General features: G+C 40.1%; 1 protein-coding gene across 1 annotated transcript in view; it reads left to right on the top strand.

Annotated features, from left to right (window-relative positions):
• The window catches only part of LOC139755799 (uncharacterized), a 336,170-nt gene extending 323,967 nt beyond the window's left edge, over positions 1-12,203 (top strand). Inside the window, exon 7 of the mRNA XM_071674415.1 lies at positions 11,612-12,203. Coding sequence (XP_071530516.1) covers positions 11,612-11,832 — 221 coding nt within the window. The 3' untranslated portion in view covers positions 11,833-12,203. The remainder of the gene's footprint in view (positions 1-11,611) is intronic.
• Positions 12,204-16,082: the final 3,879 nt, after the last annotated feature.

The raw sequence follows: 16,082 nt of genomic DNA, 5'->3' as shown, positions 1-16,082 counted from the left end.
GTTCTTAATGCTACCTCGCTAACGCGGGAAATGGCGAATAGTTTAAAAGAAAGAAAAAAAAAAAAAATATATATATATATATATATATATATATATATATATATATATATATATATATATATATATATATATATATATATATATATTCTTTTCTTTCTTTCATACCATTCGCCATTTCCCGCATTAGCGAGGTAGCGTTAAGAACTGAGGACTGGGCCTTTGAGGGAATATCCTCACTTTGCCCCCTTCTCTGTTCCTTCTTTTGGAAAATTAAAAAAAAATGAGAGGGGAGGATCTCCAGCCCCCCGCTCCCTTCCCTTTTAGTCGCCTTCTACGACACGCAGGGAATACGTGGGAAGTATTCTTTCTCCCCTATCCCCAGGGATATATATATATATATATATATATATATATATATATATATATATATATATATATATATATATATATATATATATATATATATATATATATATATATATATATATATATATATATATGGAGACGCAAGAGAGAAATATAACAGTCAGTTGATATACAACGAAGAGACGTAGGTAGGACGCCTTTTGGTAAACATGCGATTGTCCAAGATACACAACGAGCGTATCATAAACTTATTCTACAAATTCTATCAAGAATAAAGTTATCCAGTTTGTATAAACCATGACTAATATTAACATTATAATTCTTTATGTATTCATTAATAGAAGACTCAATGATATTTCTCGTTGTGATAGAGTTAGAGTTAATAACTGAGATGGCATTACTTCAGTCAATACAATGATCATAGCTTTTATCGTAATTAAACAAGGCATTTGATTCTTGTCCCGCTCTCATACTAGAATCTGATCTGTAAACCAACGGAAATCCTTCATTATCCAACCCAGACCAGACACAACAAAACCGTTGCATCAAAGTTGAGGGAGAGGAAATCCAAGGAATTTCGGCCGTCGCGGACACTCCATGGTCTCCATCAATCTTCATCCACCAAGAATAACTAATCATAATAGTGAGGGTGTACTTCCATTCCAGTATAAACCCTCCTAAACTACCTCGCTTCCGCCACCTTGCCCTCGCAGTCATCTTTAATTTACTCGACGCGATATAATCCGGAAAGCTCCAGAGATAAATAGTCTACAAAATTAGGCAATAATGTGGGGACCATGAGATCAGAGGAGGAGGATTATTCAGGTAGTCTTGTGTGGTGTGGTGGCTAGTGTTCCTAACCGTGACCATTCACCGGGAACCCAGGGTCGAGCGCATAGGTTCGAATCCTGGTTGCGGCAGTCGGCACACAGTCAATCCAGCTGTTCATCCACCCCTAGGGGTTTGTCGTTAGATGGGTACCTGACTCAGGCTAGGACATATATATATATGTATATATATATATATATATATATATATATATATATATATATATATATATATCTTTTCTTTCTTTCAAACTATTCGCCATTCCCCGCATTAGCGAGGTAGCGTTAAGAACAGAGGACTGGGCCTTTGAGGGAATACCCTCACCTGGCCCAATTCTCTGTTCCTTCTTTTGGAAAATTAAAAAAAACGAGAGGGGAGGATTTCCAGCCCCCCGCTCCCTCCCCTTTTAGTCACCTTCTACGACACGCAGGGAATACGTGGGAAGTATTCTTTCTCCCCTATCCCCAGGGATAATATATATATTATATATATATATATATATATATATATATATATATATATATATATATATATATATATATATATATATATATATATATATATATATATATATACACTTATTTACTATACTCTGTTGCTGTCTCCCACGTTAGCGAGATAGCGCAAGGAAACGACGAAAGAATGGCCCAACCCACCCACATACACATATATATACATACACGTCCACACACGCACATATACATACCTATACATATCAACATATACATACATATACACACACAGACATATACATATATAAACATGTACATAATTCATACTGTCTGCCCTTATTCATTCCCGTCGCCACCCCGCCCCACATGAAATGACAACCCCCCCTCCCCCCCGTATGTGCACGAGGTATGGCTAGGAAAAGACAACAAATGCCACATTCGTTCACACTCAGTCTCTAGCTGTCATGTATAATGCACCAAAACCACAGCTCCCTTTCCACATCCAGGCCTCACAAAACTTTCCAGGGTTTACCGCAGACGGTTCACATGCCCTGATTCAATCCAGTGACAGCACGTTGACCCCGGTATACCACATCGTTCCAATTCACTCTATTCCTTTCACGCCTTTTACCCTCCTGCATGTTTTGGCCCCGATCACGCAAAATCTGTTTCACTCCATCTTTCCACCTCCAAATTGGTCTCCCACTTCTCCTCGTTCCTGCCACCTCTGACACATATATCCTCTTTGTCAATCTTTCCTCGCTCATTCTCTTCATGTGACCAAACCATTTCAAAACACCCTCTTCTGCTCTTTCAATCACACTCTTTTTACTACCACACATCTCTCTTGCCCTTTCATTACTTACTCGATCTAACCACCTCACACCACATATTGTCCTCAGACATCTCATTTCTAGCACATCACCCTCCTCCGTACAACTCTATCTATAGCCCACGCCTCGCAACCATACAACTTTGTTGGAACCACTATTCCTTCAAACATACCCATTTTTGCTTTCCAAGATAAGGTTTTCGACTTCCACACATTTTTCAACGTGCCCAGAACTTTCGCCCCCTCCCCCACCCTATAATTTACTACCGCTTCCATGGTTCCATCCGCTGCCAAATCCACTCCCAGATATCTAAAACACTTTACTCCCTCCATTTTTTCTCCATCCAAACTTACCTCCCAATTGACTTGCCCCTAACCCTATTGTGCCTAATAACCTTGCTCTTATTCACATTTACTCTCAGCTTTCTTCTTTCACACACTTTACCAAACTCAGCCACCAGCTTCTGCAGTTTCTCACCCGAATCAGCTGCCAGCGCTGTATCATCAGCGAACAACAACTGACTCACTTCCCAAGCTCTCTCATCCACAACAGACTGCATACTTGCCCCTCTTTCCAAAACTCTTGCATTTACCTCCCTAGCAACCCCATCCATAAGCAAATTAAACAACCATGGAGACATCATACACCCCTGCCGCAAACCAACATTCACTGCGAAACAATCACTTTCTTCTCCTCCTACTCGTACACATGCTTTACATCCTCAATAAAAACTTTTCATTTCTTCTAACAACTTGCCTCCCACACCATATATTCTTAATACCTCTCACAGAGCATCTCTATCAACTTTATCATATGCCTTCTGCTACATACAAATCTCACATACATTCTTCAAAGCAAACACCTGATCCACACATCCTCTACCACTTCTGAAACCACACTGCTCGTCCCCAATCTGATGCTCTGTATATGCCCTCACCCTCTCAATCAATACCCCTCCATATAATTTCCCAGGAATACTCAACAAACTTATACCTCTGGAATTTGAGCAGTCACTTTTATCCCCTTTGCCTTTGTACAATGGCACTATGCAAGCATTCCGCCAATCCTCAGTTACCTCACCATGGGTTGTACATACATTGAATAACCTTACCAACCAGTCAACAATACAGTCAACCCTTTTTTAATAGATTCCACTGAAATACCATCCAAACCCGCTGTCTTGTCAGCTTTCATCTTCCGCAAAGGTTTTACTACCTCTTTTCTGTTTACCAAATCATTTTCCCTAACCCTCTCACTTTGCACACCACCTCGACCAAAATACCCTATAACTGCCACTCTATCATCAAACACATTCAACGAACCTTCAAAATACTCAGTCCATCTCCTTCTCACATCACTACTACTTGTTATCACCTCCCCATTAGCCCCCCTCACTGATGTTCCCATTTGTTTCCTTGTCTTACGTACTTTATTTACCTCCTTCCAAAACATCCTTTTATTCCCCCTAAAATTTAATGATACTCTCTCACCGCGACTCTCATTTGCCCTCTTTTTCACCTCTTCCACGTTTCTCCTTCTTTTATACATCTCCCACTCATTTGCACTATTTCCCTGCAAAAATCGTCCAAATGTCTCTCTCTTCTCTTTCACTAATAATCTTACTTCTTCATCCCACCACTCACTACCCTTTCTAATCTGCCCACCTCCCACGTTTCTCATTCCACAAGCATCTTTTGCGGAAGCCATCACTGCTTCCTTAAATACATCCCATTCCTCCCCAACTCCCCTTACCTCCTTTGTTCTCACCTTTTTCCATTCTGTAGTCAGTCTCTCCTGGTACTTCCTCACACAAGTCTCCTTCCCAAGCTCACTTACTCTCACCACCCTCTTCACCCCAACATTCTCTCTTCTTTTCGGAAAACCTCTATATATCTTCACCTTCGCCCACACAAGATATTGATCAGACATCCCTCCAGTTGCACCTCTCAGCACATTAACATCCAAAAGTCTCTCTTTCGCGCGCGTATCAATTAACACGTAATCCAACAATGCTCTCCACGCATCTCTCCTACTTACATACGTATACTTATGTATTTCTCGCTTTTTAAACCAGGTATTCCCAGTCACCACTCCTTTTTCAGCACATAAATCTACAAGCTCTTCACCATTTCCATTTACAACTCTGAACACCCCATGTACACCAATTATTGCTTGAACTGCCACATTACTTACCTTTGCATTCAAATCACCCATCACTATAACCCGGTCTCGTGCATCAGAACCACTAGCACACTCACTCAGCTGCTCCTAAAACACTTGCCTCTCATGATCTTTCTTCTCAAGCCCAGGTGCATATAACCTTGCTCTTATTCACATTCACTCTCAACTTTCATCTTTCAGACACTTTACCAGATTCAGTCACCATATTCCGCAGTTTATCACCCGAATCAGCCACCAGCGCTGTACCATAAGCGGACAACAACTGGCTCACTTCCTAAATCCTCTCATCCACAACAGACTGCATAGTTGCCCCTCTTTCGAAAACTCTTGTATTCACCTACCTAACCACCCCATCCATAAAAAAATTAAACAACCAAGAAGACATCACGTTCCCCTGCCGCAAACCGATATTCACTAGGATCCAATCACTTTCTTCTCTTCCGACTCGTATACATGCCTTCCATCCTTCGTAAAAACCTTTCACTGCTTCTAGTAACTTACCTCCCACACCATATACTCTTAATACCTTCCACAGGGCATCTCTATCAACTCTATCATATGCCTTCTCCAGATCCATAAATGCTACATACAAATCCATCTGTTTTTCTAAGTATTTTTCACATACATTCTTCAAAGGAAACACCTGATCCACACATCCTCTACCTCTTCCGAAACCACATTGCTTTTCCCCAATCTGATGCTCTGTACATGCCTTCACCCTCTCAATCAATACCCTTCCATATAATTTCCCAGGAATACTGAAGAAACTTATACCCCTGTAATTTGAACACTCATTTTTATCCCTTTGGCCTTTGTACAATGGCATTATACATGCATTCCGCCAATCCTCAAGCACTTCACCATGAGCCATATATACACTGAATATTCTTACCAACCATTCGACAACACAGTCACCCCCTTTTTGATAAATTCCACTGCAATACCATCCTAATCCCGCTGCCTTGAAAAAGGCATTCATTTCCCCGTGCTGTCTCATCTAATCTTGAAAACGACATACATAAGTGTATATGAGGTAGATGATGGACCAGACATTATTTGATTGCATACATAAGTGTATATGAGGTAGATGGTGGACCAGACATTATTTGATTACGTACTAACTGACAGATGTGCAAAAGAGAGACTTGGAACCATATTTGCTGATCGGGGCAGCTGGTAGTCTGGATGAGGGTGAAGGTTTATAATAGTCTTGAAAAAATGGGAAACGTTATGGATGGGAAAAGGATGATGAAGGTGGGTGAGCTTACGTTAATAGATACCATGAGAGACTAAGTGTACAATGGCTGAGGGTGATGATAAACTTAGTCAGTGATGAGTAGTGGTGGGTATGTAGGGGATTACTGTTTACATGTGCGAGAGAAATGTGTGGTATGCGGACGGTGGGCGATAGGCAGGGAAAAGGGATTGTGATTTATTGGATGAAGAAATTATTTTGTAGTGAAAGAAAAAAAAAGAAGCTTATGGGCGTTATTTGGAGGGGAGGATTACGAGGGATGAAAAGATATAAACTCACGAGCGAAGTTCGTCCTTCTCGCAGTCCCCTCGAGCTGCTGAAATGAACTTCTGAGCTCTGTCTCATCTCCAGGTCACATTACGAAGTAACGTGTAGATGGCGATGTCTTGCGTAGGATAGGAAGGTGGCATGCAGGGGGGTGGGTGAGGAATTGGCGTAGTGAGGCCATATGACTGGGAAGAAGGATGTGCTGCTCCACCAAGGATGGCAGACTGTATAAATGCCCTTTTGTAGGTGAGGGGTAGCAGGAGTATCTGACGAAGGCGTACATCACCTGGGTGCAACTCAGCTCCTACCGTCCGTGAACCTCTCGGATGCATACATTTACTCAGATGACAGTTAGATACTTTCCCTTTTATTGTTTCTTAAAAGGTAGTTTAGAGGAAACGAAGAAAAGGTTGGAGAGAGGAAGGGATAATTTGAAATGGAAGCGAAAAGTGAAGTGTGTACATGTGTATGGTTAAGTCTTTTGGTGCATGTGGGTAATTTTCTAGAAGCATATTTTGGTTCCTTATTCATGTACCCCCGGCAGACTTGGGATGTGTAAGTATTACGTCGTATCTTTTCCTATGAAGGACATTCATTAAGCTAAGCATATCTTTGTTCATCGTGTATATTGATGAATGACTGTAGTCTCAGTACGAGCTTTGAGGCTTCGAGGGAACAAAAGGTGTTCCATGTTTGTGCTGGTGTCGAGATCTCGAATTTGTAGTTAGTTACAACTTTGTCTTCGAGTCTACCATGTATCTGAGGCTGCTTCTCTCAGGTATGAACCGACTGGTTCAATCTTTCATCATTCGTGTTATTCTACAACGGGATCATCCAACGGTGGGGTCATCTCCATACCAACCTGTGGGAGAAAACATCGTTATGACTCGCTCAGAGAAACACAAAAGTCATACATTTTTGGTGGTCAGCCATTCAGTCTCGCAATAAATAAACATGGCGTTGAGCGAGTTAACTTTTTCATACGAGATATGACACTCAAGGAGGAGGTAATTTAATCTTACGCAGAAGTGGACCTTAGAAACATATTGTTCTCAGTGAAATACGTAAATACTTTCCCGTGTCTTTTCCCCATTCATTATTCTTCCCTATTTCAATGAAGGCCCAGCCTTGATGATGACTTTTGTCTGTGACTGACAAATTCAAATTAAGAAAAAAATAACAAGATATTTTTACGGGAAATGACCTGAATATATTTAGAGGAAGGGTCATATTAACTCTATATCATTTATATCATTAATCCAATCCTTTTCTTATTTTCGTCGGCTTGAATTACCACTTTGATTTACGAACATAAAGAAGTGGTTTTGGAGAAAATGTGTGTCAAGCTTTCAGAAGTTAGACGTCAGCTTGGGTGAGGAGGACCACTGTCCTCACCATGGACTTCCCGTGTATGAGGACGACTGTTTTGTGGATGTGTCGCAAGGAATGTAGGCGGAAGGAGTTTGTACTCCACACTATCTGCGTCAGACTCTCGAACCAAACAGAAGCATCTTTATCATCGAAAACGTATATGATTCTTGGGAAGGCGAAATTTATTTCAACGATAACTATATCATATTTCAAGCTCCCGTCGCAGGTTAATTGGAAAGCTGGAAAACGAATGGCTGTTTCCGGATCTAATATTTGTAGTACCTGATATTACTACAGTTTCACTCATATATTTAAGTACATAATGCAATAAAACCTTTATTCATTAGACAGGAAAATAGAAAAACGAGGAAAGTGTTAATGTTTTGTGGTCTTTCTGACAGCTGAATTACTATGTACAAGATAAGTAAGTGGTTTACCAATATTATACCGCTGGTATGGCGATGTCACCTTTCTCATAATACAAAAAGCTGATGCATATATATAGTAATTGATATGGGTAACACTTTTCATTCCTCAATATAGACAGTATCTTTAAGAGAAAGAAGCGTATCATCGTGAGGCACAAAGTGCTACGTGCAATAACACAAATAATGTAACATTAGGCAAGGAATGACATGGTCTATGCAAGCTAAACCCTGTGTTCTTCATCCAGTCGAGCTGCCCACGCCATTCATCGTGAAAAGTTCACTCATGCTCACCCAAACTGCAAACAAAACATCAAACAAATGACATTTAACATAAAACAAAGTAGGTGTCATAGCCACCCTAATTAGCATAAAGAAAAATAATGAGGTGACAATATATCTGCCACATTAACATTACCAGTTCCATGTACCGAATCATGAGCAAAAATGACCAACAATATATCAATTCTATGAACAATGGATTTTCAGTATATGTAGGAAAACCGGTAGCAGTACACATATGCATGTGAGGATGGATGTGTTAGTCACCTGCTAACCAGATAACAACATCTGCTAACACAAGTTAACTGATATCAAACAGTGATAATTGATGCCATTGTAGTTCCATAATAAATAAAACAATGCATGTCTAACTTAACAGCTGACCTTTTTCTGAAAGAATTGAAGTTTTACGATTCTGTTATTTCTCTTCCGCTTACCACATACAACGCAGGTGCGGCCGTGCTTATTATGAGCCGTGTTAGTGTCAGTCGCCATCGCGCCGCACTATGACCGACTTCTAAGCGTCCTGTCGAAAATGTCAGCAGCCAGAGGATTCGCTGTCATAGTTTGCAGAACCATCTGTAGGGAAGCACGTTATTACTAGGGATTATCTGGAGGCCGTATGAGTAACCTTTCCTTTCTGTCTATATTCTTGCGTGAGTAGTCTTTCTTCATCACAGTCAGAGGGGAAAGTTATAATGGATATACTTAGCAAATATCACTCGTATTGTTAAGAATGTCCACTGCTGCTGATGCTAATCTTATCTCATTTGGGTTCGATACTGCTTCAGTTTGGGATAAGACCATTGCTTGTGACTGTCGAAGATGTTACGAGTGTATGTTGAGGTAGGAAAGCTTTTAAATGCAACAACACGCTTTTATGGAGAGAGTTAGGCGCATATGCAGGAGAGACGGGAAGATGGTGTGTGTGTTCTTTGTAAAGGCGGGTCTGCGTGAAGGGTGTGCGATGCCATCAACGATATGATTTCATCTGCTTGTTGACTGGGTGGTGAAGGAGGTCAATGCCAGCTTCTTAGATAAAGAGTCGGGTTTGCAGTATTATAGGGGTGGAAGGAGGATTTGGTGCCTGCAAGGAGAGTAAGCAGATGACATCTCTAGTGGCAGACCTTAGTGAAAAGGTGCGGAAGTTTTGGAGAGTATGTGAAGGAGGGGAGGTGAGTATATATGGGAATGAATGTAAAGTTATGCGGCTTAGCATGGGGTCAAGGTAAGATGGTTTGAGTGTGTTTAGATATACAGAACATGAAGAAAATTAAATGTTTTTAGTTACCTGGTAGTGGATATGGCAGAGCATATGGTCCTGAAAAGAATCATAGGATGAGTAAGAGGGAGAAAGTCCTGGGTGCATTTGAGGAGTTTGTGGAGTTAGGGCAAAAGTGGGTATGTTTGTTGCTTTTTAGCCGTGCGCCCGAAATATAAGCGAATGGAAGAGGATGGATATGTTTGAAATTAAATGCTGTAGGATAAAATGTGGTCTAACGAGGTTTGAGCATATAAGGTATGACACTGTTAGAGAGCAGTGTGGTAGTAAATTATGCTTGATTGAGTTGAAGAGGCTGTGCTGAAGAGGTTTGGCCATTTAGAGAGGATAAGATCAAGAAAGATTGACTTAAAGAATATACAAGTCATAAACAGAGGTGGTTAAGGGGAGAGGAAGACCATGGAAATGAATGGTTGAAGTGAAAGAGGCTTTGAGTTATAGGGACCTCAACGTGCAGGTGAGAGGTCAGCATTAGGGAGTGTGAGCTGGAGTGATGTGTTCTCAGTGGTCTGAACCTAGGCATATGAAATAGTCAGTGGAAACTATGAAATGGTCTCACGGGTTTAGCTGTGGATAGGGGCTCTGGTTTCGTTACATTACACATGACGACTTGAGTGTGGATGTGAGCAAATGGGGCTATTTCTCGTCCGTTCCTGGCGGCACCTAGGTAAGGCGAGAAACGGCAAACTTGTGTGAAAAAGGTGTTTTGCATATAAATGCCTACGGTATTTATGTTGTATGAGGAAAGAGTTCTTGTAGAACTTGTTCTTGTAGAACTCCATCTCTTCAGCTTTCGTAACTGTGTTTGTGAATGTATGTTTGTGTTTTTTCATGTATGACGTGGTTTTTATGCCTCACTTGTGAAGGTCAACAGTTCTAAGAGTATTTTTTTCCTCCTTTTGTCTTTTCTCTTTTCTTTGTTTCTATCTGTCTATATGCCTGTATATTCTACGCTTGCTATCACGGTGATCAAGTTTATCCAGAGTCAGGATTTTGTTGTGTCTTTGTATCTCAAATTCTTTCGAGTAATGGTGGGCATTGGTATCTTGTTGCTCCGCTTTGTGTCTGTCTGTCTGTCTGTCTGTCTGTCTCTCTCTCTCTCTCTCTCTCTCTCTCTCTCTCTCTCTCTCTCTCTCTCTCTCTCTCTCTCTCTCTCTCTCTCTCTCTCTCTTCATTCTCTTCTCATTACTTAATTCTTCTGGAGACTCTTTCACTCTTTGCGTCGTTTGCTTTACCCGTTCATAGTGGAAACAGTTTGCCTGGACTTAGTGATAAGGCCATTCGTATCTCTGATGTACCGTTCCAACGTTCCCACACCCAAGGTGACACCAAGCCATGCAAATATGAACAACGATCTGGAGGTAAGCGCACTCCTGTTAAAATGAAAGAAAAAGCAAAAAGCTATCATGTAATAAGCATGTGTTGTTATTGTTTGAGTCACGATCAGTGCTTGAGAAATGTTTTATATCCATACTAATGTCAGATTGCCAGTGACAGAGTTATAGTGTTGACTGAAAAAACAGAAGTGTGCATGTGTTGATGCCTGCCATTGAATTAGGTAAGTGCATTGCTTTACTCTGCGCTTAGCTGCTTGCCAAACTGCCACAGGTAAGTTGTGTTATATTGCATGTTGTACCACAAACTCGATATCATATAATATTCTGGCTTGAATAGACATAGGAATCATCTTTTTCCTTTCAGATACCCAGACTTAGTTCATGACGCAGAGAGCAACAGGTAATGGTGGACCTCAGTAACCCTGTATGTTGCACATCGAAAGAACAATCATATGTAACACTAGGGAGATGCTAGGAATTAAAAGTGCAAAACGAATAATACAGAACTGATCTATTGTACTATACAGCGATGTACTCAAGTGATTACTGGTTTTCATGATTTGTCATGGTCTGAGAGTGATGTATGCTTGGGAAAGATGTGTCACATAGCTATGAACCAAACAACGGATTGTATAAAGGTACACATTGACAGTGGAACATTTCCATAGCATCAGTCACCTAACTGAAAGATTTTCTTCTGGTATTAATTGCTGCTTCGATTTTTTCTTTCAGAGGAAAACCCGGCCGGACTACAGCAAGAGACGAACACGGACAAGGAGGCGTCATCAGCATCATCTTCTGCATCATCATCTTCATCATCGTCATCATCGTCGGTGTCATCGTCAAACAGCAGCAGTGGAGCTGTGGACAGGACAGCCATATTCTCACTCTACCTCCTGCCTCTCTCGCTCCCCACACTACTTCCCTTGTTCTCCCGACACTTCTTCAGATGATATGCTAATCCAGCAGGTACAGCAGAGAGGATCCTGGGCTTGTGGCTCAGGGCTGTTAACACGTAATAGAGCTGCGGGAGGGGGTAAACTGCCTCATGTCACTACTGCTCTGCAGAGCCTAGAGGGGATCTACCGTAAAGGTCTCGTGACGCATCAGAGGAATTGCGAATCGCTAACGTCAGAACCGAGCTATTTTTGCATTGAGAAAGTAAGTAAGTAAGTAAGTAAATAAGGTGCTTCATTACATATCTATCAATATGCTGTACATTTTTGCGCAAAAAACAAAACAAAACAAAATGGAAGGTCTAGACTTTATATTTATGTATAAAGAAAAGTATTTTCTTGTGTACAATTGTAACAAAATATAAAACTATATGTATTATTATCGTTTAGCCTCATAATAAGCTATAAGTACAGAGCGTCATCTGTCCAGAGTTCCACTGGGCATTAGGGAGGTCTCGGCCTCTCATCTTGGGTGACCATTGTGTGTTGCTAACTGTGTACATACCATCATCCATCAAAGTGTCATAGACGATTATGTGTATACTTTTCCTTATGATAATAATGTACATACGCGACTATGCTTCATTGTAGGTGATGTTTCTAGTTATATCTAGCGTGTAAGAATAGGAGAAAAGATAAGTAAAAAACCAAGATATATATATATATATATATATATATATATATATATATATATATATATATATATATATATATATATATATATATATACCACCACTACACTCCGTCAATCATATTCCGGACCGTCTGTTGGGCAGCCAAGAAGGTAGCGTAACCCTCAGGTCACAATGTAATGTACACCATCTCCTCCGTAGCCACTCACTGATTCATGGCATTTTGATCAACTCCCAAAGCATTACGGATATTTGTTTATGTATCAACCATGTAATGCACACATGATATGTAAACTATTTACCATTGTACCACGAGGATCAAACCCTGGACCGTTTGTGTAGCAGCCAGGTAGCCTAACCAAGGCTACCACACAGATGGCCAAGGGTTCGATCTCCGGGGTCCAGTGGAATATAGTTTTACATCAGCTGTCATGTGTACATTATATGGTTGAGGTATATACATATCACTGTTGTGCCTTAGGAGTCGATTAAAAAGGCGTGAATCAGCGAGTGGTTACGGAGGAGATGCTGTTTTCTAGTTCATTTTAGTCAGGGGGTGAGGCTACCCGGATGTCACACAGATGGTCCGGGGTTCGATTCTCAGGGTATTGTGGTGAATTATTTACATCAGATATGATGTGTACATTACATGATACTTATCATATATATATATATATATATATATATATATATATATATATATATATATATATATATATATATATATATGAATTCATATTCGTAGATATAAATATATATACATAGACAACACTTAGTTATAGGTACATAAACATACACACGATGTGTGTATATATATATATATATATATATATATATATATATATATATATATATATATATATATATATATATATATATATATATATATATATATATATATATATATATATATATATATATATATATGTATATATATATATATGAATCAATTGTTCACGGAAAACACACACACACACACACACACACACACACACAGAACACACCAGCCAGGCTTCATATGAAACAAAACCACAAGAAAATTATTACAAGTGAAGAGAGGGCAAAGAAATTCTGAAATTAGTATGCTGGGCAAGTTAAGCGAGTTAAAGGTCATTATGAATGAAATAGAAGTGACTGTTAATATATGGGAAAAAAGATATTAGTTAACCAATGGATGAATGTTCATCTGAAACTGCGTAAGTGCGAGACAGGGAGCGATGGTTCAGAGGGAAGGGCTCATGTGCAGTTATTCTTCTAGGTTCTATGGAAGAGATAAGTAGTGGGACTTCTTGCTCTTGTCGATCTCTAAACCAGTCGACACACGTCACATGACACGACACGAGGACTTCAGTCATACCTGAGTATATTTATGGGTTATACAAGAATCATAAATGATAGAATGTTGAGGTCTTCTACATCCTACAAGGAGAAGCTGTTGATGAAGTTCCAACAAGACAAACACATAGTAATGAAGACGGGGCGCAGTAGATTCAGACCTGACTGTCACTATGACCTTGGAAGTGATAAATCATAGGGATGTGCATGTACAAGAGACCTGGCAGTTAATATTGTCTCCAGTAGTATTCCTCACAAATCATGCTGAATGGACTTCATTCATGCTTGAATGCTAATGGATGATGGTTTAATCATGAGACAAAAAAGGAATGTTCAGGATCGTCATACTCAACAGAGATAAGAAAATATGAATTTAGGTGAAAATGGGACCTGGCAGTTGACAGAGTACATAGTCTCTCACTAGAACATCGAATCGGGAGGGTTGTTAAAGTTACATAATTTACTGCTTAGTATCAAAATCAATTTATATATGGGTGTGGATGTGTTCACGAAAATTAGTTTCATTATGTATTTCACCAAAAGCAGACTACACAACACCAGTTTGGCCACCCAGCCACAGGAGACGTCCTTAATTCTAATAGTTTCAACTGTGGACAACAGAGATTGGTTCTCAAATAAGGAAGGTGAGATACAGGAAGAGGAAGCTAGCTATGATGTTACCCACGTTGGTGGAAACATAAAGGAAGAGGATAAACAAGAATGTAACTCTCAGCATCCTGACCTGATGTTGATAATGTCGATATAAATCAGTTCTTTACAACTGGCAAGGAACGAGAGGACGAAGAAATAAATTAGGAAACAATTTATATGCGACGTAACTTGCACACGATGGTCATGGGTCAAAAGTGAGCATGCAACAAATGCAAAGAACTGAAAAGAAAATATATGATGCTATAGGAAGTTTAAATGATGGGGCTCCTCTAGTGTGAACACACACACACACACACACACACACACACACACACACACACACACACACACACACACACACACACACCGAGTTAGTCGGTTGAATTGGGGAGGAGATACTCAGTGGAAAGTACTGGGGTCAAGAGATGAAATAGCAGCAAGCTCATCGATAAACCAGATTTATATTAGGGTCGTGGCCCTTAGAGTATCTATCCCTATGTAATTCAGGAGTGTAGAGAAACTATGGACAGATTACTTGGTATGTTATTAAGGAACTCGTGGAAAGAGTGAGCGGAAAATAGCTAACATTGCTCCATTTTTAAGGAAGGTGACAGAGAAAATGTACAAAACTACGGTGTTAGCACTGATAGATGTAGTCTGTACACTAACAAAAGTAGAGTCAAATGAAAGATAACATGAAAGGGTACACTGAGAGGGAGGCCGCAATGATTCTGATGGATGAGGTCACAGAATACTGAGGAGTGAACACTAACTTCGAAGGAGAAGTGAACGAGTGCAGAGGATATTTGCAGTCAGTCAGCAGGCATTTGAAACGGTCCTTGGAATTTCGCATAAGGGAAAGAGAGAGGATTCTTTCATATGTAAGTTGGTCCTGGATTAGTAGACAAAAGTGATACATTATAAAGATTCCTATTAGCATGATCTAAATGAACTACAAGTATCCCTCAGGGCATGATGCTGGGCTGCTGTAAATCCTGGTCAATGTAATAATTTGCCTAAGGGATAAACGTCTGCCATGAATGAGGTTACGAGTGATGCCAACCTTGTAAGGAAATTAATAAGACACGGAAAAGACCTGAACTGGCTTCAGAACTGACTGAATGCAGGAGTCATGAGATTCTTCCCAGACAAATGGAAAGTTGTGAGATGGGCACATGAAACATGGAGAGGCTTGAACTATCGTGTAGCAGAGAGCGCAATATAGAGAGGGTTAGGGAGAGACTAACACAACGGCCACTCTGCGATGAGACATCCGCAGGAGAAGTGATGTGGAGACAAACAATAGACTGTTCATTGCTAAACCTGTTTAATGTACGTAGACAAGATGTTCATGAGATATAGACAACATATCTTACACATGATGTAGATTATACATTACCACTCTGGTCTCCTCACGTAAGAACTTTGGTGTTGCTAGGGGGAGTTTGTCTGAAGAGAAAAAAATAAAAATAAATCTGAGGTGAAAGTGGCAAGCTACAAGGAGAGATTGGCAGGTACAGGTGACATGATGGTATATTTCAAGCTCTTCATACAATTCAGCGGAGGAGATACTGACAAATTTTTCGAAACTGTAAAAAAAAGTTTTTCCTCCAGAGTTCACAGTGCGAT

The sequence above is a fragment of the Panulirus ornatus genome, chromosome 20, assembly GCF_036320965.1.
Source record: "Panulirus ornatus isolate Po-2019 chromosome 20, ASM3632096v1, whole genome shotgun sequence".
Taxonomy (NCBI): Eukaryota; Metazoa; Arthropoda; class Malacostraca; order Decapoda; family Palinuridae; genus Panulirus; species Panulirus ornatus.
This window is presented reverse-complemented; position numbering and strand designations above follow the sequence as displayed.